At 39.2% G+C, this 25763-nt stretch overlaps 4 protein-coding genes across 8 annotated transcripts in view; 2 read left to right on the top strand and 2 right to left on the bottom strand.

Moving 5' to 3' along the window:
• Positions 1-21150, top strand: part of LOC114644298 (zinc finger protein 850-like) — a 45176-nt gene extending 24026 nt beyond the window's left edge. Inside the window, exons 2-3 of one of the 2 annotated variants that reach the window (XM_051921859.1) lie at positions 18217-18220; positions 19814-21150. In XM_051921859.1, the coding sequence (XP_051777819.1) occupies positions 18217-18220; positions 19814-21026 (1217 nt within the window). In that variant the 3' untranslated portion in view covers positions 21027-21150. Of the gene's footprint in view, positions 1-18216; positions 18221-19752 lie in introns of both variants that reach the window. The other variant, XM_051921860.1, reaches the window with a different exon arrangement.
• Positions 1-25763, bottom strand: part of LOC114642082 (zinc finger protein 883-like) — a 422053-nt gene that overhangs the window by 98399 nt on the left and 297891 nt on the right. The window lies entirely within an intron of this gene.
• The window catches only part of LOC114643402 (zinc finger protein OZF-like), a 719868-nt gene that overhangs the window by 514851 nt on the left and 179254 nt on the right, over positions 1-25763 (bottom strand). The gene's annotated exons all lie outside the window — the stretch shown is intronic.
• The window catches only part of LOC114642086 (zinc finger protein 664-like), a 396955-nt gene that overhangs the window by 267141 nt on the left and 104051 nt on the right, over positions 1-25763 (top strand). The window lies entirely within an intron of this gene.

The following is a 25763-nucleotide window of genomic DNA, read 5'->3' as shown; positions in this document are numbered from 1 at the left end:
GAGATGCTGGATTTAGAACTAGTATTTTGGAGAGGTTTTAGCCCACACATTCAGGTAGCAGTTACCATAAAATAAAAAAGGACACACAGGCAAATGAAAAAAGTAGAAGGATAGCGCAGGAAGACAGGAAAGAGAAAATAGTTATGTCTGTTTCCATTTTCTGGCCTTTTGTAATAGTGCTACTTCTATTGTAAGGTTTTATGGACTTTGGGTTGGTGCAGGTAACAAATAGTGAAGGCAATTAGCAGTGTAAAATCCATTCAGGAGATTGGGTTACCATTAGCACATTGGAGCAGAGTGGCACTAGTGGCCAAGCTGTTCCAATGAATGCCTGGAAGCAAAGTTTGAGTGTTGGCACCAGGTTTAACAACCATGAAGGTGAGATGGACAGAAACTGTTTCGTCACCTTCCATTTTGCACACCTGCCTACATAGCGGAATGAAAAACAGAAAGAGGAAAAGACAACAAGCAAAGACTAAAGACAAAGACAAAGACATGAAGAAGAACCAAAGAGACAGCAAAAAAAAAGACACTTACTGGGGTTTAAGTGAGTAACAAGTCCACAAGTCATGTAATAATAAGTCTAGTCAGAATAGCTATAGTTTAAAATGAAAGGTTTGTTCATTAGTGCAGAAAATTTATATTCCAAGGGGTGGAAACTGAACAAACCAGTTAGGAATGCCAAAATAAGGGGATTAATTTTGGGCTCATAAAGTATACATTCTGGGTATTAATTAATTAAGTGGGATAATTAATTAATACTATTATTAAAGACTGCGGTGGGTTGGCACCCTGCCCGGGATTGGTTCCTGCCTTGTGCCCTGTGTTGGCTGGGATTGGCTCCAGCAGACCCCCGTGACCCTGTGTTCGGATTCAGCGGGTTGGGAAATGGATGGATGGATATTATTAAAGAGCGGTATACTGAGCAAATTTGTGAACTTTTTAGGAAAGCAGGTGCAGCTGGTACATTTGCAAGTCATATGGGCTCCGATGTTTAGGTATAGTCTAATTGGGAAAATACGGAAGCCCTGCTGATGATGTCAGCTGTGGTACAAGCAGAGGACCAGTGGGCCAATTCTGAACCGAGGTGTTTAGCACAACGAGTATGCATATGGTGAGCAAACACCTCTAGGGGTGGCCTACAGGGGGAATGATGAGTTGCATAGCTGTGATGTCTCATGGTGGTGATGCCAGCCTATACTGGTAAAGGCTGATGGCAGTCAAGAGTTGCACCATGGGTAGGAAAGCACAAGAGGCAACTAAATCAGCCCCAAATGTGTGAAGAGGGGCCACAGAGGTTGGTTTGTGAACAGTTTATGCAGTGGCACATGTTCTGTCACTTGGGCAGAACTGGTTGTACTGGTACCTGTGGCATGTTACCTTTCAAATTTTGATGTTAATTGTACAGCTGCATATGCTTAAATGAAGGGACAGGGGTCTAATTAGCAGTTAGACACAAAACCAGTAAAGAACAAAGGTCACTTTTTTAGGAATTCACAATAGACTTAAATTGCAGTACGGTTAGTTTAGTGGAAGGTGTGGACTTCACTCATTTTGAACCACCAGATCTGATGACATATGAAGACTGCAGAAAGCTAAAGGAACAGTTGAAGCAAGCCAGAGCAGATACAAGTCATCAGAAGCGCATCCAAGTTCTTCAGATTGTCTTTGAAATAAACAAGATGTGTAATGGACAAATGGTCATGGACAACTTTTAACACTGGGACAGCAAATACTGCAAATCAATGCACAAGTTATGCTTCAGACTTGTTAAACAATTAAGACTGTTTATAAAGACATTGTACAATACATTCATCGCGGTGGAGTGTTGTGATGTGAGATTTTACATATAACTTGATAAATATTTTGTATGTCTTTATTTGATTTTTAGGCAAAGCAATGTAATTTAGCGTTACTTTGGTGAGAGGCATTCGTGTTATCCCCCCCCCCCCCCCCCCCCCCCCCCCTTTTATGACTGAGCTTTTTTGAATTTTACGACAGGATTTGGGGGAAGATGTGCCTTAAACTGGTTTGGTTAGTGTTTCTTTGCTTAATTCATTTCTACCCCCTCCCCCACAAGAAAGACTTAGACATATGGTCTTGGGGGTGGCAGGTTTTAAGATGTTGTATTCCCCCATTGGTCTGAGGTATGGCTGTTTGGAATTGGCTTGTGTCAGAGGCCTTTAAGTACTACGACGCCCTATTGGCTGTAGGGGTTGGACAGAAAATCTATATATTTACTTGTTTAACCTCACACACTCTCTCTTACTAACCAACATCTGAAAGAAGCATCTCTCTTGCTAACCTGTGTTATGAAGACGTCCCAATGAACAGCACAGCTCAGCAGCCATTTTGAACAGACATGGCTGAAAGCTGAGCACCAATGATGCCTTAACTCCACTAAATAGTATCATCTCCAGACAGAAGAACAGCTTCAGCAACAGACTGCTGTCACTGTCCTGCTCCACTGACAGATTGAGGAGATCGTTCCTCCCCCAAACTATGCGACTCTTCAATTCCACCCGGGGGTGTAAACGTTAACATTTAACATTATACATAGTTATTGTCTGTTTTTTCACCTGCATTATTATCATTCTTTAATATAATTTATTGTATCAGTATGCTACCACTGGAGAATGTGAATTTCCCATTGGGATTATCTATCTATCTATCTATCTATCTATCTATCTATCTATCTATCTATCTATCTATCTATCTATCTATCTATCTATCTATCTATCTATCTATCTATCTATCTATATCTATATCTATATCTATCTATATCTATCTATATCTATCTATATCTATCTATCATTTAAGTAACTACAAGTTTGTGTGCCACCTGAACTACTTACCACCATTTAATCAGGTTGTATGGTTGCCAATATTCAAATGTACTTTGCATTTTGTTATATATGAATATTATCAGTAATACATTATTTTATGTGTAACTTCTGCTTGTCTTTTTTTCTACATGCTAATTGCCTGAGGTTATAGATATAGAAGGGAAGGTGGGGATAAGTTATATACAATAATACCTTATAAACAGTGGTAAGTCTGTGAGATTAGGCTTTCTAAGGCTACATATTAATAATACAATAGGGGAAAGTAAAGCAATATATATGACTCTACCAAGACAAAACAGCAAGTAATCGAGTGTAATAATTACATTTGGTTTGGGCTATACAATCCTTGTAATAGAGTACATGATTTTTATACATTTCTTTGTGGACAAAGAGTCCGGATTTTTTATATAACCTTTCAAGTTGCCTGCCCTTAGCTTTCAGAAGCCGAAGTTCAGGCGTAAACCAGGGGGCAGAAAAAGAAAAAGAAACAGATCTGTTTTTTAGCGGATCAAGAGAATTAAGAATACCATTAAGACAAGTGTTATAATATGAAACCAGTTCTATGGGAGTGTATAAATTATAAAAGTCCATTTGGGAATCAATTCTAAAAGACAGCAAATTCAAGTTAATATTCTTAATGTTACGAAAGAGTATGAGACATGGAAGCCTAGGAACAGAAAAGGTAAGTTTGGCATTGAATGAAAGGAGAAAATGATCGGTTATAGTGAGTTCATCTGCTGTAAGATCGAGAGGAACAACACCAGAGCAGCAGATCAGGTCCAAGATATGCCCTTTACAATGGGTAGGAACATCAGTGTGCTGCTGGTATCCAAAGCTCTCCAGACAAGATAAAAAGTCTCTAGTGAGAGGGATATTGATATTGTCCAGATGTATATTAAAATCCCCCAGCAGAATTATATTTTGGAGTAATTATAGATAAATGGGTAAGGAAGGTAGCAAGATCATTCAAAAAATTGTTGTTTGACGTAGGAGGATGGTAGACAATTGCAATGATGGTAGAAACTTGCCCACACAGTTGATTCAAAAGAGCTAACAGCAGGAGCAGGCAACGGCAGGACTTTCCACTTCTCACGATAAATTATCATGACACCTCCTCCACGGCCAGAGGCACGGGGTTGACAAGTGTAAACAAACCTCGGGTTGTTGGGTGCATTCATTAAGTTGTGAAAAGTCTTGTGGTTGCTGCCAAGTCTCGGTTAGACAGGGAAAGTCAAACTTACGGTCAATGAGGAGATCCTGAATGAGATGTCCCTTGCTCGTGAGTGAGTGGATGTTCAGTAGACCAAAGCTGACATTGGTGTTAGTCGACCGAGCTAAGCTGGCAAACACGCTATGGTCAGCTTTCCTATCTGTGTTATGTGGAGGGTGCCGAAAATCAGACCAAAAAGAGTTAATTCCTTTCGAGGTATCTGTAACCCTTTTAGGGTTACACATAGCAAACTGGTCCATCAGAAGCAGAAATGGAGCGTTAAGAAAGACTGAAGCACACAAGGCCTCCACCATGACAACCTCACAATACTGGGAGGTGCTGCTGTTTAATAGGAGTTTATTACTGTGTTAAGTACTAAAATATTTGTGATGTGTGCAGAGTGTACTTAAACATGATGAAGCTGATAAACTTGTTTCAAAGTTGTTGAAAATGACAGTTTTGAATAACGTTTTTGTCCTAGAGCATGTCAGATTTGCCAACCACAGTCGCTGAACTTATCACCTGACTAGGTTAATTTAAACAATTGTCACATTTAGTGATTGTGTGCCGACCATTCAGCAGAGTTGTGCTCAGCCCTGTTTCTAACAGCCAATAGCATGCTGCTGATGACACCTGTGGTGTACAAAGGGTTAACAGCTGTATCTCTTCAGCAGCAATCTTCACCTTTTATTTTTTTCCCCTTTTGTTTTGCTATCTGAAACATGAAACAGAAAGAGGAACATCTCTTATTTCTGTTAGGTTCAAAACCTGCAGTTTCTTAGCGCTTAACTCTTTTAGGGCGGATGTCGACTTTTGTCGACAGGAGGGGTTGAAGGCGAATGTCGACAAAAGTCGACATCCAGGGATAGGGGGCGACAATCAGCTGTTAATGGCGACAGATCTCACTGTCACGTCACAGGCATTCCCTCTGTGCTTGGAGGAATGCTAGACTCGTTGACTCGGCAAATAAACATTGCGTGTGCGTGAGCTGCGAAATGTAAACAAAGGCAAGATGGCACCGACATGTGAAAAGGCAGCGAAGCAAGTGCAGAAAAGAAAACACTTGGCAGACGTTGTTTTGCGCGTTACCGCGGAGTCGGACTCTTGATTTTTCAGAATCGGACTTTATTGGCAGTGATCAGGAGATCGAGCAAGAGAGTTAGAAGCAGGCATCAGCTGATCAGACACCAGCCGATGCCGCGCGAGCGGATCTGCTGCCAGTTGAGTGCCTTCACGCAGCCGATGCATCTACGGCAAGGTTCGCATGGGATAAATACACAGACATTGATCCGTTGAGAGCCGATCTGGCTACCGGAGTTTACAAGACGGCATGGCTTGCTTTTGGACACGACAGATCACCAGCTGCTGTACTTCAGGCTGCTGTCTCCTGATGCTGCTTTTCAGCTACTGTCAGACAAGACAAACAGTTAGGCAGAGATTTTTTTTGAATCGCGGGCTGCGTTTGCATCGCATTCTCGTTTTTCAAAGTGGAAACCCACAACGAAAGACGAGATGAAGCGCGCTGTGGCATTACAAATAGAGATGGGACAGAACTGGTGATATAACTTCAGGGAGCATTGGTCCAAACGTGTTTTGTCCCCTGGTGGCTTAGGTACGTGCTGCTGCAAAGTTTTATTCACTTCTGTAATAAACAGAAGCAAATCCCATGGGGTGAGCCAGGCTATAATGCCATACATAAAGTTCATAAAGTTTCAGAAGATGAAAAGAGGTGACAATACGGTTTTCATGCAGGCAGAAAACTTGGTGGCAGTGGCATGGCACGATGGCAAATGGGTGACTTGTCTCTCTACAGTACACATTAACAATATATGTTAGAAAATGCAGCAACAGACAATTGAAAAATAGGCATCAAAACAACACATATTGTAAGGAGTGCAATGTGGCAATGACTGAAATTGGCTGCTTTGAGCGAGATCAGACTTTGCTGTGTAAAATGTATGTGATATGTATGTGAAATCATAGAGAATTCAGGCTCATACAACATGCAAGACAGTAACATTTGTCAAAAGTAAATATTTTTTGTTGATTTGATATGTTAAACAATTGCTTTGTGTTCTTTTTTAAAAAATGTTAGTTTTTGGAAAAATATTCAGCCCTGGGAGAAAAGAAACAAAAAAAAAAATTAGCCCTAAAAGAGTTAACTCTATGCCTTCTGCTTCAGGGAAACATTCACTGGTTGTCTGCTCTCCTGCACACACAGTCTGCCCCTAAGACTAAAAACAAAATCAAACCTGTTTAAATTTATCTTAGCGAGTTGCAGGCTAGTTGAAGTCAGACATTGGGTGTCTCACATTAGGCGGCCATCTTTACAGGGACACACTGCCGCCATCTCACTAAGATTATGTAAATGAAGGCTGTGACTTAAATAATGGTTTTGGATTTTGTAAGCTTAGGACAGTTTCACATTAGACAAGTTGACCAGCGATTTTAAGTTCCTCCTTCATATGCCTCTGTTTTTTAACATAATCCTCAGGCCTAACTTGTATAAACCTTCCTTAACATTAACTATTAATAAAATTCCGGGACCCTAACAGTATTGAATGTTCAATCAAAGTAGTGAATACTGTTGACACACAACTGTGCAAGATGGCCTCCTTCTTTTTCTACCCTGATGGACCCTCCTTTCATTCCCAAAATCATTTTACAGCTAATGTGACATGAAAAGTGATGAGTTACTGTCTGATTGCTATGAACTGTCTGACTTAACATCAGCTTTAACTAACAGGATGTTATTAAAAATCAAATGTCCTCAGATCTGAATGATGCAGTTTTAATGGAATTGATTCCTGTTTTTTTTTCCACAGAGAGATAAAACTCTGCCATTTACTGTAACATTTAAATGGATGTGAAAGAGGAGATGTGTGAGGCTGACCTGAATATCATGGAGGAGTGGACCATAAATGTTAAGGAGGAGGACTGTGAGTGGGAGAATCTGGTCATTAAGGAAGAGGTCTGTGAACTGGGGTCAGTGTGTGTTAAAGAGGAGTGTGTCAGCACTGAGACTGTCAAGGAAGATGACCTTCATTTTGGAGATCAAGATGGAGCAGTGACCGAGTTAGGCTTTTCTCAAAGCAGACATTCTTCATCTCTGGAGTCTTCTATCAGTGTAAAATGTAAATCATTACAGTCTGATAGAAAGACGACTGAAGAAATTTCATTTCCTAGGACTGAGGAAGGTCAGCCATTACCTAAAACGTCATCTGAAACAAGTAAGTGAAAAATAACAATCGGTGTACATTTTAGAGTCAGGGTTATGGGTCTGAAATTGTTGTTTTGGGCTTTTTTTTTTTTTTTTTTTTTTTTAAGAAACTTAGACAAACGTTCAAAATATAATAAACACCGCAATTTCACTACAGTTTATAGGGTTTAGGACTTTGCACTTCTTCCGTTATTGTTTGTAACATTATGCAAACACTCTAAGCCTGTCTTTGGTTAAAAAAAAAAAAAAAGAAGTTTGTGAACCCTTTCAAATTCATTTTATTTCTCCTAATTCTGTGGTCTGATCTTCAATTAAGTTCCTATAGCAGACAAACAGTCATCTTAACTAATAACAAACAATGAGACCCTTGTCATTCCTGAATACATTGTTTAAACATGGGAACAGTCCAGTTTGTGACCCCCTGCCTTTAGAAACTTTCTGATCCTCCTTTAGCTGTAATGACCTTCACCAAACATTTCCTGCAACTGCCACTCAGGGTTCAATTTCTTGTCTCTTCATCATTTCGAAAGTTTTCAGTTCCTTTATGTCCCAGAGATTCCTTCAGTGATTAGCTGATTTCAGGTAAAGCCAACGAATCCTAAGCTGTTCGTTTTGATTTGCCAGTCCGGAACACCAGCTTTCTTCTGTTTAAGCCTTTCTCTTGTTGACTTCTTTTGTTTCAGCTGTTTGTCTTTTTCATTCCCTAACTTCTCTCAAGCTTTCACTTTCATGACTTCTCCTCTCAGATTTCTTTCTAACAATTTTTAATTCAGTGCTACATTGATGATGGCATCCTGTCCTGGTCCTGCAGAAGCAAAAAAAGCCCTAAACTGTGATTCTACCATGAAGTGGGTGATAAAAATGGTGTGCAGTGATCTTTTACCTCCACACCAATGTGAATTGGGAACACACACATGGTGACATGGGGATTCAGGCAATCAAAAGACCCACACACCAGACCAGGGGTGACATTTATAAAACATTGCATGGAATTGAGTGTGAAAATATGCACACACAAAAAACCCCAAAAAACTGGAAAATGTGTACGCCCAGAAAAAAATCAGGTTTATAAACCACATTACTACAAAATTTACTTTTTGTAAATCATAGTCCCTTTTTAAATATGTATATGTGAACACTCCTTTAACTGCCACCCTGAAAACATTCACCTATGGAGCCTACTAATCCATCACCTCTGTATGCAATCATGATGCTGCAGAACTTCATTAGCTGGTAGATCTGCCTCTTCCTCCTGACACTTGGAGACCCCATCACCTGCATTCGAGAATATCTGGCTTTGCTCTTCATCTGAGAGTGAAAGATTACACATGTAGTTACAACGCCTCTCCTCTCTGCTCTGGGGTTCAGGAAAAGTGTAGGGCAAAGCTGTCTGTGCAGGAAGACACTGTCACCTGCCGCATGTAATGACATGACTGCTGTTATAATGAATAGGTCAGGTCATATGAAACACTGAGGGATCAGCAGGTTACTTCACCAACACATACTTCACCATGTAAAGCAACATCACTTCTGTCAAAGCTACTTTGTCTCAAAATAAATGAATCGTGGTTTGAGTGAGGCCATGGAGATGTGACGTTTGTCAGGCACATCTTGGATGACTTGTGTATTAATGGAATGTCACTGCTTACGGTTAACAAAAGCAGCTTCAATCTTGCTAGGTGCCCTTTCTACAATATGAGTGCAGTAAAGTGTTCCAGTTGTGTTAGGAGAGCTGGACACAGCTGCAGATTGACTTTTTGTGTTGGCAAAAACATGTCATGTGTTATGTGTGTACACCCACACTGTACAAAAACAACCTTCACTAGCCTAACTATAGATAGGTCTCAACCCAGGCAGCCTTACTCCAAACTCAACATGAGGCTTCAGCATGCACAGGCCCAAAATGGATTGTTGGCTTAAATAGTTATAATAAAGCACTCATCAAATGTCAGTAAACAACTGAAGGACCTCCTCCCTGATATCAAATATAAATGCTGGGGGTGGTCCTTCAGAAGTGACATTGGTGTGACCCCACCTCTTAGGGTCTCACCCACAAAATACAAAGATATTTTGGTAATTAATAAACACAATATAAACAAAACTTGAAATTACATAATCAGAATGCAAAGGCAGGTAATATTTGAAAAAATTGAAAGCACTAAATAAGCAAATATTTTGTTTTAAATGCCTATTTGCTCTCCAAGATTTATTTTTATCGCCCTTTGTTATAATTTCCCAGCTTTATTCTCCTCATACTTTCTTATTATCTGTTCTTGACAATCTTTAAGAGTTATCTTAATGTGATGTTGGGACAGCTTAACTGTTAACTAAACTAACAACCTTGATGGTCTGATGAATGGTCTCCTCGTGTCTGTTGCATTTCTTATGTTCTTGTTCTGTATGTTCAAGAGCAGATCTTTATGAAGAAGAGACGGCTTTTCAAGAATCCACATTTCATTCCTTTTATTTTTCTCTAAGCCACACCTCCAGTCTCCTCTCATTGGTTGAACACCTGACTAGATGGGACTGTAAAGATTTAAATGATGTGTTCAGCATTGACAGTCCAGTTGTTTGTGTGTTATGAGTTCAGGTTAATTGTTTGTGTCTGTTATTGTAGTGCAGTTGAAGATCAGACCACATTCTCAGGAGGAATTTGGGCAAAAATTCAGGAGATGCCAAGGGGTTTGCAAACTTTTTCTTACATCTGTAAAGTAATTTAAATTCTATTGAAGATTTTAAGCAACACATTCTTGGAGCTTCTTAATCCAACCGAGTGTCCATCTCTGTGCATCTTTAGCAAACAGTCTTGTGTTTGGCCTGTTTGTGTTGTAATGTGTACAAGAACACAGAGACACAGTTGGTAACCAGTTTTGCGTTAATTTTGCTCTAACATTAAGATGTTGTTCTTTACACAGAGAACAACAGAAAATAGAATAAGCTACCAAGTAGTGTGGTAGACAGTAGAATATTAGGAGCTTTCAAAACTTGACTTGATGTTATTTTAGAAGAATTAAATGGATAGGACTGGGGAGCTGTGCTGGGCTTAATGACCTGTTATCATCCAGATTGTTCTAATAGAGCTGCAGTCACCTGAGAGAAAATTGAAGACTTTTTTGTTGCCTTAGCTCTTCTCTATGTATTGCTTCATCTCCCTTTCTTATATAGCAGGCCTGTTTGTGCTTTACTTTAGTATTGTTTAAGTTTTAATTTCTCCAGCTTTGACTTGTCTATCATTTAATGGTAGATGTTCAGGTTGCTCAGCTAGAGCTGTATTTCAGCTGATGGAAAGAGAAAGACATTGAAAGGTGGAGTTTAGATTTTCATGGGACTTTTTACATACGCACTTGAGAAGTCTTGGTGTGTTAGAATGTTAATGTTATTTATTGATTGTCATGAGTATTAAGTTGTGTTTAGTAAAGATTTACTCCATAATAATCGTGATTATTATGACATCATATTGGTGATTGTTTTAAGGTTGGCTGGAGTATTTGAAATTACAGAAGAAGTCCTGTGTTTGTGCTTTTTCAAACAGATTGTTTTCTTTCTGATTTCTTCATTTAAGAATTATGTGCTTTTTTTTTTATATATTTTGAACTCCTGGATTAGACAAAAGATCAGTTTGACTTTCAGTTCTCCCTTTGACTGTACATTTGCCTACCATGAACACCGCTCAAATGTATTTCATGGAAACAACACTTCTTTCAATGTTATACAAATTCCTGCATCAGGTAACTGTTTGTTTCTATCATTCATTTTTTTCTGGAAAAATGTCATCGACAAAACTGTTGCTCTCGAACTTTGCAACATGGCTGTCACCTTTGTTTGCCAACATTTGGGATAACTTCGGCGACATGCTGTCCGTTGTTATTAGTCACGGAAACATAGTCATACAGTCTGCTCAACAATACGCTGACTACATGAATACTTCCGGAGTTTATGGTGGCGAGGCAGAAATTGTGGCGATGTCCCAAATACTTCCTCACAAACTGTCCTTATTCCCTGGATATCCCTGACCCCATCAAATTCAAATTTGCCTTTTACTTTTACACGCAGACAATTTCCTGTTAGATTGGCCTTGGCAATGACAATTAATAAGGCACAGGGCCAAACTTTCAAAAAGATATGCCTGTATCTGCCAAAACCAGTTTTCAGTCATGAACAATTGTATGTTGCTCTCTCCAGAGTTCCATCTTTTCATGCACTCAGTCGTATCCTCAAACCCACCCCATTTGGACAACTGTGTCTTTCAGGAAGTGTTCACCCATCAATAAATAATTGTGCGGCGTATGCTACGCTGCAGGTTGGCTACTACATATTATTATCTACGTGGTATAGATTCTGAATTGACCACGTTCAAGAACTTGGGAGTAAAGACCACTGTAAGGAGCTCTGGACAGGAGCTTGTTGATGTTTGTAATAATGACAGCCCTAGTAGTCTTTAGAGGATAGCAGTAGTAAGGGAAACTGTCAAGTTGAAGAATGAAGCCTTTAATGTAATCTTAGCAGGAACATCTCCTGATGTGAATGAAATTAATCAAAAAGGTGACAGACACCTGCAATTGATTAATAAAAACCCACAGAATGAATAATTAAGACTTCATTTGCATACATGAAATTTTATTAAATTTAATACACAGTAAAACGCAACACATTTAATTTCAGTTAGCATAGTGCACGTCCATGACTATTATAAAGGGCTGTATAAGTGAGACCGATGTGAGATAAAGCTGACCAGTCCTGGTTTCACCTGCCACTCCTCATCCAGAGCAGACACTAATACGAGTACTGGCTCTGATCTCGGGTTTCTTCAACTTATAATTTTTTTCCTAAATAAATGGTGCTCCTATGGGTCAGTACATTAATACTTCTCTTTGTTCATTCTTCTGTATTGCTTTAGTGATTTAAATGCAAAATATATACCAAAATAGCTTATTTAGGAGTCCACATGATGCTCAATTGAATAATGGCTGTACAGTAATCCCTCCTCCATCGCGGGGGTTGCGTTCCAGAGCCACCCGCGAAATAAGAAAATCCGCGAAGTAGAAACCATATGTTTATATGGTTATTTTTATATTCTCATGCTTAGGTCACAGATTTGCGCAGAAACACAGGAGGTTGTAGAGAGACAGGAACCTTATTCAAACACTGCAAACAAACATTTGTCTCTTTTTCAAAAGTTTAAACCGTGCTCAATGACAAGACAGAGATGACAGTTCAGTCTCACAATTAAAAGAATGCAAACATATCTTCCTCTTCAAAGGAGCAAAAAAATCAATAGGGCTGTTTGGCTTGTAAGTATGCGAAGCACCGCGGCACAAAGCTGTTGAAGGCGGCAGCTCACACCCCCTCCGTCAGGAGCAGAGAGAGAGTGAGAGTGAGAGAGAGAGAGACAGATAAAAAAAATCAATACGTGCCCTTTGAGCTTTTAAGTATGCGAAGCACCGTGCAGCATAGTTAAAAGCTGCACACAGAAGGTAGCAACGTGAAGATAATCTTTCAGCATTTTCAGACGAGCATCCGTATCGTCTAGGTGTGCGAACAGCCCCCCTGCTCACACCCCCTACGTCAGGATCACAGATAGTCAGCGCAAGAGAGAGAGAAAGAAAAGTAAGTTGGGTAGCTTCTCAGCCATCTGCCAATAGCGTCCCTTGTATGAAATCAACTGGGCAAACCAACTGAGGAAGCATGTACCAGAAATTAAAAGACCCATTGTCCTCAGAAACCCGCGAAGCAGCGAAAAATCCGCGATATATATTTAAATATGCTTACATATAAAATCCGCGATGGAGTGAAGCCGCGAAAGGCGAAGCGCGATATAGCGAGGGATTACTGTATTGTAAGAGTACTCCATGACACTATCCTGCAATTACTGTTGTTACAAATTAATCTAAAAAATGAATCAACATAACTTTTGTGGTTTTTGGTGTGACATATGAATTGTTCAGATTGGAAGACGCATCCTGGTTCTTTGCATTCAAGGCCAGTAAAGAAGCCCAGAGGAGTTTGATTGAGGATGGCATGGCGGCTGATAACTCCGGAGCAGTTTCCACTGTTAATCAACAGACAGCCTTTATATCGAAGCAAAATGGAGTTCTAAGTGTGACCTAAATGCATCAGAAGAGAGGAGGTTATCTGACTTTCTTAGTGATATTGTAGAAATTAGAAACGAAAAGCAGAAACTGCTGTCAGTTTTAATTCAGGTCTGTACTCAAATTGAGCAGCATCCCATGGAGAATACAGTCCTTTTATGCTGAGACCCAATATCCACATAAGAAACTTTACAGACAATAAGATGGATCAAGGAGAGGCAAAATCAGAATTATTGGAGTTTCATATAATAAGAGTGGGAAAACGTTTGGCTTTATGAAGACATAATGGCTTTTTTGGTTTTCCACCATTTCTAATTTCAGGCCGGGCACACAGGATACATACCAGGCAAAGTGACATGTCTACGTCCAGTTCTGACTGAGTTACTATTCTGAAAGATGCACAACAAAAATTCAAATGTAACTTTTGAAGGATGGACGGTCTAATTTTTCTCCCAATTATTCAGTTAACGCCACACCAACCCGACAAGACCTCATCTCTGGTGATCAACAATGCTCCACAAAATTGATCTTTCTGCTTTACTGATTTGTCTGGCAAAGCTTCAGACTTCTTCACTGGGGGGCAGCGGCATTTCACTGACCCTCAACAGACGCTCAGTGTCCTTGACTCCATGTCACTGGTGCTTGACCGCTTTGACTGTTTTATGTATAATATACCAGTACTGCTTAGAAATTTTCCTGAATATTAATTCATAATGGCTGCTTCTTCCTTTTTTTCTTGTGTGTATTTTGTGTGTGTACATACACATGTGATTAGAGAGTCATTGCCAGTTGTGAGAGGTCAGGACCTTTCATGCTCCATACTCTCAACCCACAATTGTTTAATATTTTCTTTCATGTCATGTTTATCTTCAGATGTGTGTTTTCATATTTTCACCTCATTGACTCTTGTATTGTGAATGTAGGGGTTAGGATGGGATTATTTACTGAGCTCTCTCCATGTTTGCCCATTCATAATGTAAATGTGACACTGTTCCCCTAGCTTTGGTGTCACCAAATGGATAGTCATTCCTTAATAAGTGTACAGATTCTGGTCGAGGAGGAGACCTTGGAATAATTCATTGTAACAAAGTGCAAATCACATGTAAAAATTTAGGCAAGTTTACATCCTTTGAGGCATTCATTTTAAGTAATAAAACCGATTCCAACCCAATTATAGTGCTAGTCTACAGACCACCAGTGCCATATTCATTGTTCATTACTGAATTTAGCAAACTTTTATCTGATTTGGCTATAAATTATGATCACGTAGTACTGATGGGGGATTTTAATGTACACGTTGATGTGGAAACTGACACTTTTAGCAAATGCTTTACTTATTTGTTAAATTCAGTTGGATTTTGTCAGATTGTCAAAGGCCCAAGTCATAATTATAACCACACATTAGACTTAATTATAACTTACACAGTTGAAAGTTATTTCAGATCACTACTTAATTACATTTGATTTAGTCCTGCCCTTGCCAACGCAGTCATAGATTAAAACAATGACAATGCGACATCTAGATTGTAATACTGCTTCAGTATTTATAGATACTTTGAGTAAGTCGAGTGTAATTGTGTTAAACCATTTAGATCAGTTAACATCAAATGGAAATGTGGAAAACAATTTAGATCAGCTAACATCACATTATAATGTGACCTTGAGAGATGTTCTGCACACAGTGCCTCTCCTTAAAACAAAAGTGATCAAAGCACATAGAAACTCTCCCTGGTTTAATGAAAACAGTCGAGCTCTTAAATTAGAGTGTCGAAAACTGGAGCGCAGATGGAGAACAACAAAGCTACATGTCTTTCAAATTGTATGGACAGAGAATGTTAAAAAATTTTAAAAAGCTCTCTTTAAAGCTCTCTCAGAATACTATTCCTCAATAATAGATAGCAATAATAAAAATCCTTGGGTACTATTTAGAACATTGGCTAAATTAGCAAATGGGAATTCAGATCTACAGTGCAAAATGCCAACAGATATTAGCAGTACAGACTTTATGAACTTCTTCAATGAGAAAATTAAAAATATAAGATCCCAGATCTCAGCATCACAGTATAAACCAAATACTAGCTTAGCAGACCCTGTCTCACATTGCATTCAGCACTTTAGTAATTTTAATCCTGTAACTGAGCAGGAAGACTTAACTTTAATTTCCAAAATGAAGCCCATTACTTGTTACCTAGATCCAGTGCCAACAAAACTAGTAAAAAGTGCAATGGATGTTCTTGCTATTCTAAACATTATCAATAGTTCTTTATTGCATGGCACAGTACCTGAAGCACTAAAAGTGTCAGTCATTAAACCATTACTTAAGTCAGATGCATGCATACTAAATCATCCATCCATTATCCAACCCGTTATATCCTAACTACAGGGTCACGGGGATCTGTTGGAGCCAATCCCAGCCAACACAGGGTGCAAGGCAGGAAACAAATCTCGGGCAGGGCGCCAGCCCACCGCATACTAAATAATTATAGGCCTATTTCAAATGTACTCTTTCTCACTCTAAAATACTAGAAAAAGTAGTCGCCAATCATCTTCAGTCACACCCTATGCATTACAATTTATTTGAGAAATTCCAGTCTGGTTTCCGCACTGGCCATAGTACAGAAACGGCACTAATGAGGTTTGTAAACAACATTCTGATATCCGCCGATGAAGAAAACTCCAATCTAATTATGTTAGACTTAAGTGCAGCATTTGACACCATTGACCATTCTATTCTACTGCACAGGCTAGAAAATGATGTTGGGCTTACAGGCACTGTGCTCGCTTGGTTTTGTTTTTTATCAAATCGATTCCAATATGTACAGAAATATGCTGACAGTACTCCGTTATACACAGAAGTATTGGGACATTTACTGTTTTCACTTTACATGCTTCCACTAGGATCTGCCATTAAGAAACATAATGTTAATTTTCACTCGCATGCAGATGACACCCAGTTATACCTTTCATTTAGATCAAATGAAGTTTCTCCAATGTTGTCTTTAATTAGTTGTGTCAGTGAATTAAAGGAGTGGATGAATGAGAACTACTTGTCTTTAAATACAGATAAAACAGATGTTGTTTGTTGGAGGGAATGACGCTGATCACAGCAATATTTTGTCATCATTTACCTCAGTTGGAATCACCATTAATTTTACAGAATCAGCCCGCAATCTAGGAGTTATCTTTGACTCTAGCATGTTATTTAAAGCACATATTACAAAGTTGTCCAAATCATGTTTGTTCCATCTTAATAATGTTGGGAAATTAAGGCACTTTCTAAATAAACAGGATTCTGAGAAATGTATTCATGCATTTATTTCTAGTAGGACTGACTACTGCAATGCTATGTTCACTGGATATTCAAACTGTTCTTTATACAGTCTCCAGTTAATCCAAAATGCTGCTGCAAGACTTATTACAAGAACAAGAAAATACGAACACATAACTCCAGTTGTTAAATCCTTACACTGGCTCCCAGTTAAGTTTAGGGCAGATTTCAAAATCCTCCTTCTAACATGTAAAGCATTAACTGGCCAAGGTCCGGTTACTTGTCTGATTTTTTTTTTTCTTTTCTTTTCTTAAACTTTCCCCTCTGCTGAACTCCCATCTTTGGAGTGATTGATGTGTTTTTTTAATTTTTTAATTTAGCAAAACTCTCACAAAATGATGGTGCTTTTCTGGAGGACCCTGTTTTAGCTGAAGAAATTAAATCCATTAAATACATTTTAAAATCAAACTGCAACAAAAAAGCCCCTGACGCAGGTGGTATGAAGGCAGAAGTATATTTTGCACTTCGGCCACAAGTGTCTAGTTTGCTGTTTCAGGTCAGGTGTCATGTGGGTCTCTGGGCTTTTTCAGTGACCTGCGTGTTTTATTCATTTAAATTGTAGTCTGTTCTCATTGTATATTTAAAATGTTTTTGCTTTACTATCCTCTGCCTCTTTTTAAAATCAAATTTAAAAAATAATATGGAGTCTGGTGGCTTTGGACTGTTTACAAATATTAAGACACATTCTGTTTAATAAAAGTTAATTTCACATATTTTCGGTTACGAGGCACGACCGCGTGCACCATAGCAAACTGTTTTACACGCTACATACAGCAATTCGCTGCGACAAACATGCGTCTTCTTTGATTGTCCTGCAGGAACACGGAAGAAGTTTCCCCGCCCACCAACACTCCTTTTTTCACGGCCCGTGTCTACCCTCGCTCTCTACAAACTGCAACAACTCACCACTCAAGGAAGCCCTGTCTCTCGAAGCATTCACACTGCCGGAAGACAACCATGGGATACGCAGAAAATAGCCATGTCAGTCAACGCAGATCAGACACCCAGGCAAACAACACTGAATAATCAATAGCTCCAACTACTTTGCCCACCCCAACTCCTCACCTGAGTTGGTTTCGTCTCTGTTCAGCAGTGTTTCCCAAACTCGGTCCTGGTGAACCCCTGTGGCTGCAGGGTTTTGTTCCAACCAGATTCCTAATCATTAATGCCGGTGAAACTCATCAAGGATAAATCGGTTTTTCAAACGCAGTCGTGTAGCAGATTAGCTGGATGTAATAATCCGAGATGAATGTGCGCCTCCGCGCTGAGTGAAAACACAATGTATATTGAGTCTAGAAAACATGATCAGCAAGTCTTTGATAGGCTGCAAGAAAATGATGAAAGAATGGGCGCATTTTTTTCACACAAGCTGAGTGGGTGGGTGTTAGTTAATTAGTTACTCGAAGGATTTCAAGATTTAATATGCACAAGAGGTAACTCTGCAAAAACAGCCCAAACCAGAAAAGACCGCTGGCAAAAAGTGGCCAACAAACTAAACGCGTGTGCATTGTACTTACTGAAAGCAGCGTTACAGATTTTGCAAATGTTGATTTTTTTCCCTCTGCTTAAAAAACATTGAAAAAGCGGCGTGGATTGGTTTGCAGCGTGTAAAACAGTTTCTTTGTCGCGGATAATTTGCTATCCACACAGGGAGGAACCGGGAAGCGAACCCACAATCTTCCACTGTCTCCTTACTGCAAAGCAGGCGTACTACTACAGCGCCACAAGGCAGTTAAAGAATGCACCGGGCCACATGTTCATTTTTTCCCCTGTGCTTAAAAGACATTAAAAAACTGTTTCTCAACTGTGACTCCAGAACAACTCAGTACGTGAAAAGCGGCCAGAACCTCAAACAATGAAAACTCTACGTGACTCACAGGTAGTGATGGGCCGCTCGATACTCAGGTTTCGACACTGTGTTCTTTCGAAGCACTGCAGATTTTAATACTTGATCGAATAATGACATCTGTGATTTAAGGATTTCATTTTCTTTCTCAAATGTGCTTACCTATATCATGGCAAAGTACAGGGATAAACCTTTACTTTCTGTCTACTCCATTTTAATTAAGACAGACTAAACAAAACATTTAAGGCTATTAAATGTGATCTCAAGAAAAGATCAGGGTTAATTATAATACTAATAACAGGAACGATTATAATGATACAGTGCATAAGTAAATACTAATTGAAAGAGCTGGGAATGCATGAGGTGAGGCATCTTATTTTGTTTAACTCTTGCTGTCATATAGTGCATTCTGCCTGTCGGCGTTAGTTATATTTATATTTTTTAGACATCACACACTAGAAGCTGCTGACGAACCCTTCTCTTCGTTGTAAGTCTGTAGCTACGAAAAAATAAAAGCAATACGACTTTTAACAGACGTCATTGAAGTGTATCATAAGTTTCTGTAATGTTAATTAAAATGGCCAGGATGTGTCACGAGAGAGGTGAGTGTCAAATGCTTTGAAGCTTTGATACGATTTCCGACACAATTGCTTCAAACGTGTTGATGCTTCATGAGGCTTCACTCCACCCATCACTACTCACAGGTTACTGAACAAGAAATCAGCAGACTAGCATGACGGATGGGGCGTAATGGGCGTCCTTCCCCTTTCCTCCGGATTTTTCAAATGTTAATTTTTTCCCTGTGCTTAATAATCATTAAAAAAGCGGCCTGATTATGCGGCGTATGGTACGCCACGGGTTGGCTAGTGTTATAATATTTCAAGAATATGATGACAAAATGATGATGCCATTCTGTAATGTAGTTAAAAAAGTCAGCAATAGTCTTGTTGATTGTGCCTGTCACATGTGATCTATTTATTTTACTATTTTAACTTCTTGGCTCCTATAATTGTGCTCATGTGATGAGCAGTTGAAATACAAATGAAAAAATGAACAAGTTGAGTCTCTATTCACTTGCAACTTAAGTCTTATGATTGCTTATGCTTATCAAAAGTTTGTTCATAAGTTATACCAATATTTATTTAGTGTTGTAAGATAATGTCATTATGAAAGTGGTGGGTTAAAAACTAATATTTTTTTTCTTTTAAACTTTATACAGGAATCAAAATTCACTGCTGTTCTGAATGTGGTAAACAGTTTTCAAAGAGAAGCAGTCTTCAGACCCACCAAAGAATCCACACAGGAGAGAAGCCATATGACTGTTCTGAATGTGGTAAACAGTTTTCACATAGAAGCAGTCTTCAGAGCCACCAAAGAATTCACACAGGAGAGAATCCATATTTCTGCTCTGAATGTGGTAAAAAGTTTACACAGAGAAGGAATCTTCATATCCACCAAAGAATCCACACAGGGGAGAAGCCGTATTGCTGCTCTGAATGTGGCAAAAAGTTTTCACGGAACAGCCATCTTAAGAGCCACCAAAGAATCCACACAGGAGAGAAGCCATATGACTGTTCTGAATGTGGCAAACAGTTTTCAGAAAGAAGCATTCTTCAGAGCCACCAAATAATTCACACAGGAGAGAAGCCATATTGCTGTTCTGAATGTGGCAGAAAGTTTTCACGGAAAAGCCATCTTCAGATCCACCAAATAATTCACACAGGGGAGAAGCCATATGACTGTTCTGAATGTGGTAAACGGTTTTCACATAGAAGCAGTCTTCAGAGCCACCAAAGAATTCACACAGGAGAGAAGCTGTATGACTGTTCTGAATGTGGTAAAAAATTTTCACGGAGAAGGAATCTTCATATCCACCAAATAATCCACACAGGGGAGAAGCCGTATGCCTGTTCTGAATGTGGTAAACAGTTTTCAGAAAGAAGCAGTTTTCAGCACCACACAATAATTCACACAGGGGAGAAGCCATATTGCTGCTCTGAATGTGGAAAACTATTCTCTTACAGACATAATTTTCAGATGCACATTAAAACTCACTCAGGAGAGAAGCCGCATTGCTGCTCTGAATGTGGCAAAAAGTTTTCACAGAGCAGCCATCTTAAGAGCCACCAAAGAATTCACTCAGAAGAGAAGCCATATGACTGTTCTGAATGTGGTAAAAAGTTTTCATGGAGACACAGTCTTCATATCCACCAAAGAATTCACACAGGAGAGAAGCCATATTGCTGTTCTGAATGTGGTAAAAAGTTTTCACAGAGAAGCAGTCTTCAGAACCACCAAAGAATTCACACTGGAGAGAAGCCATATTGCTGTTCTGAATGTGGTAAAAAGTTTTCACAGAGAAGCAGTCTTCAGAAACATCAAAGAATTCACACAAGAGAGAAAAAAATGACAGAAACTTCCCCACCTTGTCCACAGATGAACACAGTACAATGCCAAGCAGCAGAAGAAAGAATTCAAAAAGTTTGATAAAAACAAAAAAGATGTAATTGGGGAAAGTACAAGTAAAGTGGTAAATACATTGCCCCCCTCCAACAGCCTCATGTGGAAACAGAACTTACTCATGCATGGCTTATGATGGGTGAACTAAGACCAAAAAATGTACGCCTCATCATAGGTGCACAAAACGGTGGCTTGGACACAAATTGTATCAGATCAAAAATACAAAAAATAAATAACCCATAACTGTCACTTCTGCCACAAAGAGCTAGATACAGTCACACATTTTGTTGCTGGGTGCGAGGTACTGATTACTGAAGGATTATACACTACACAACACCACAAAGTGGCCAGGCTCATTCGCTGAAAACTTGGTAAGAAGTACAACTTACCCTCACCAGAAAGACACTGGGACCACAACTCAGACCGCACAATGGAAAATGAGGAGGTTCAGGTCACTTGTAGCACAGCAATACTGACTGACTAAAAATAGAGGCCAGAAAACCAGATGTAAGAAATCCTGGATAACAGAAGTATTAGTTCCTAGTGATTACTCAGTCTGAAGAATGGAGAGGCAAGAAAGAAATAAAATACCAAGAAATGCAGTCAGAGATATGCCAATTGAAATGTGGACCACAAAACAAAAACAGAAGAAGCGCCTGTTCTAGGATGAACAGGACTGATAATGAAAAACGTTCAGGCCCATCTTGACAAATTAAAATACCTCCTTATGACCTACAAAAAGAAGCCTTATTAGAAACAATGCAGGTTGTACACTGAGTCCTTGTGGGAAACTTATGAGAGTGAGAAGTTAAACAGTCCAATGAGACTGTCCTGACTAAAGATTGAAGTTCACTCATGTTTTGATAGTAAGCACACCAAGACAATTTGGAAGAATGAAACCTGAGAGAAGCTGAATTGCTATTCTGAATGTGTTAAACAAATGTGGCACAGAAATACTCTTCTGATGCACATTAAAATTCACGAAGGAGAGAAGCCATATGGGTGTTCTGAATGTGGCAAACAGTTTTCATGGAGAAACAACCTTTTGGATACAACAGCAACATTTATTTATATAGCACATTTTTATATAAACAATGTAGCTCAAACTGCTTTACAAGATGAAATAAGGAAGTTTAATATAAAACATAAACAAGACGAGGCAATAATATTATACAGCATGTTACAAAGAAAAAGGTAATGTTGAATGGCCAAGTGAACAGAAAAAAGCAAAAAAAAAAAATCTCCAGTTCGGCTGAAGAGAAAAAAATCAGCAGGGGATCCATGGCCAAAACACTGCCCGGCTGCTACTAGGCATTCTAGATAACATTGTACCTCAATCAGTCCTCATGGTTTACGTGCTTCACATGAAGATGTTGATGATGATGGCCATGTGGACATCTGGGACACCCGCCATTCAGTCCATAAGCACGAGGCAGTGTGGTATGTTGATCAGGAGGTGGTGGAGCACATCATCACCACAGAAGAAATGGAGAAGACAGCAGAGAATAGTACAGATTAGTATGGAACTGCACATCCCAGAGGAAAATGATAATCCAGTGTCCATATAGACTGATAGGGATACAACTAAAATGTAGCTATGAAAAGCCATTTTAAACTAATGTGTTTTTATCATTATGTTTAATGTTCTACAGTATTAGCCTGGTGAATTTCTGTTGGTAAAGTATTTTAAATTTTAGGTGTGTAACTGCAATAGGCCACCTCACCAATTCTTTTCGGATTGGATCTTGAAATTCTAAGTAGACCTTCATTTGAAGATCTGAGGTTATCACTGGAAGTGTAAGGGGACAGGCATTCCAAAATGTAGGACTGGGTGAGATTATTTACGGCTGTGTAAACCATTACAGTCGATCTCCTACTTACAAGCAGGTTCCATTCCAGCAGTCTGTTTGTAAGTCCATTTTGTTTATAAATCCAGCACATATTGGCATCTGTTGATAAATGTTTTAGTTTCAGACGTCTCTTGATTTGGACATATAAACAATGTTTTTTGGTAGTTTTTAATGTGCTTTGAGCAAATTACAAGTATTGTACATGAAATAGTTATTTTTGTTATCATAAAGATCTTCCCAACCCTGATGCCACCATTTGGCAGACATGTGAATTATCCTTAAGTGCTAATTTTGGACTTGAGGACCACTTTGTTCATATAGATGAAAGTTCACATCTCACTAGTTCATAAGTAGAGGACTATATGTCGTAGTATTTTAAAGTCAATTCTAAATGACACGAGTATCCAATGTAATAACACTAAAACTGATGAGATGTGCTCAGATTTTCTTTTTCTGGTTAAGATTCTTGCTGTTGTATTCTGCACTAACTGTAACTGATTGATGGCTTTCTTAGGTAGTCCTGTAAAGAATACATTATGGTAATCTATTTGACTGAAAACAAAAGTGTGAACTAATTTTTCAATGTCTTATAAAGTTATAAGAGGTCTAACGTTAGCTGTATTCCTGAAGTTGAAAAAGCAGTCCTGGTAATCTGATTAATATGTGATTTAAAATTGAGGTCAGAGTCAGTGATTACTTGTAAATTCTTTACCTCCAACTTCACTTTTAAGCCTAATGCACCAAGTTTATTTCTAACGCCCTCACAATGTCCATGTTTGCCAATAACTAAGATTTTCTTTTCTCCTTATTAGTCAGAGAAAGTTACTACTCGTCCATTCAGAAACACAAGTAATACACAGGATCACAAAAGAATTCACACAGGGGAAGCCATTTTGCTGCCCTGAATGTGGAAAACAATTCTGTCACAGTAGCACTCAGTCAGTCATTTTCCAACCCGCTGTATCCTAACATAGGGTCATGAGGGTCTGCTGGAGCCAATCCCAGCCAGCATAGGGCACAAGGCAGGAACAAACCCCGGGCAGGGCGCCAGCCCACCGCAGACAATACCACTCTTCACAATTTATTTTTGTATAGCCCAAAATTACACAAGAAGTGCTGCAATGGGCTTTAACAGGCCCTGCCTTTTGATAGCCCCCCAGCCTTGACTCTCTAAGAAGACAAGGAAAAACTCCCCAAAAAAAAAAAAACCTTTGTAGGGATAAAAATGGAAGAAACCTTAGGAAAGGCAGTTCAAAGAGAGACCCCTTTGCAGGTAGGTAGGTAGGGCGTGCAGTGGGTGTCAAAGAGTAGGTGGTCAATACAACACAATACACAGAACAGAACACAAGTAATCCTCAATACAATATAATAGTGCGATAGACATATGTTGTCCGATATGAGGTTTTAGCTCCTGGGAAATATTTTCTTTTCAATTGCGGCGTTTTAATTAACCTGACTTTAAATAATTATAAATTAAAAAGGTGTTATCCCCCCCCAGCATGCAATATGGCGGTCACAAGATTACATGAGAAGTAAGGATGAACTTAGCTTTGTTTAATATCGGCTTACGCTGCATAGTAGACGGAGGAAACACACCGCAGTACTCAGTCCAAGCGTGGGGGCCTTGCGTATGGAGTTAGCAGTCATCGTCACAACGCAGGAGGGTTTTTCTGGACCAGTTTGACGTAGTCTCCAGTCTGGCCGTCGAGTTTCCCAATGGCTGGCAATCCTCCAGAATGTTTTATACTGCTTCCTCCATGTGCAAGCCCCCAGATGGCACATAGCCCATTTCCAAACAAGGAGAGAAGATTTTGTGCTGACATCAGACAGTAGGTTCAAATAACACACAGTTCTCTTTCAGGCTGACGACACAGTCCTCCAGCTGTCCCTGTCTGTCTTATCCTGTGCTTGGCCCCGCAATACTGAATGCTGACACTCTGTGCTAAATCTGGCTCAGCTCTGCATGCACACAGAAAAGGAATGAAAAATACATTTAAAAGGGTCTGAACAGAGACAGTGACATTAATCTTAATAATATAACAAACCACCCTTTGTCACTGGATCTGTGACAAAACAATCCCTGAGGATCTTATCCACAAAGTAAAAGGTACTCGGTCCCCCTCTACAATGTAAACCGCTCCTCAAGAATGTTTGTAAAGACGTGGGGTGTAGTGCCGATCTCGCTCCTGCTTCACTCGTCTAATACGCAAGTGTAGGTAAAATTTGTAATGGTGAAAATTATAATAATAATAATTAATAGTACAATTGGATGAACAAGTACATTTAAAATAGTGTTACTAGATGGTGACCACTTAGTGAAAAAATCCCACCAGTGATGTGTGGATATTTCTTCAATTTCTTCTGCAGAGGTAATTACTTTCTTTTCATCAGTTTTTAATCTTACTAGTAGGTCCCTTGCTTTTTGTAACGTTACATTAAAAAGATGTTCATATTGTTTAGCATGCTCTAAAATCGCTTTATATTTAGGTAATTCTATCTCATAGGCAAATTGTAAGTGGAGGAATGGGTTAGCTTCTGCTTCCTAATGTATATCCTCCCATGTAGTTAAAACGTAAGTCCTTCCATAATAGTCATCTCGTATTGTACTAACATTGGTGCGACAGGATACCCCTGGGCCCTTGTAATGGGTACCATCACTCCAAGTTATGTTATTTATTGTCACTGCACGTACAGAAGTGGTATCAGTTTCAAATACTTCAGTGGAATTTACTGCTATTTGGCGCCAACAACAGTCTCCAGCTAAAGGATGCAAACAGGGCTGTGGCAATGTTCCCACCCTTTGACATACGAACCCTTCTTGCCAGTTATAACAAAAGGCAGGTTCAACAGTATTATTATTCATGTCTATACATTTTCTGTCTACTATGGGTGCCCACCATGTTCCTCCTAGTAA

This window comes from Erpetoichthys calabaricus (assembly GCF_900747795.2).
Source record: "Erpetoichthys calabaricus chromosome 1 unlocalized genomic scaffold, fErpCal1.3 SUPER_1_unloc_27, whole genome shotgun sequence".
Classification (NCBI taxonomy): domain Eukaryota; kingdom Metazoa; phylum Chordata; class Cladistia; order Polypteriformes; family Polypteridae; genus Erpetoichthys; species Erpetoichthys calabaricus.
This window is presented reverse-complemented; position numbering and strand designations above follow the sequence as displayed.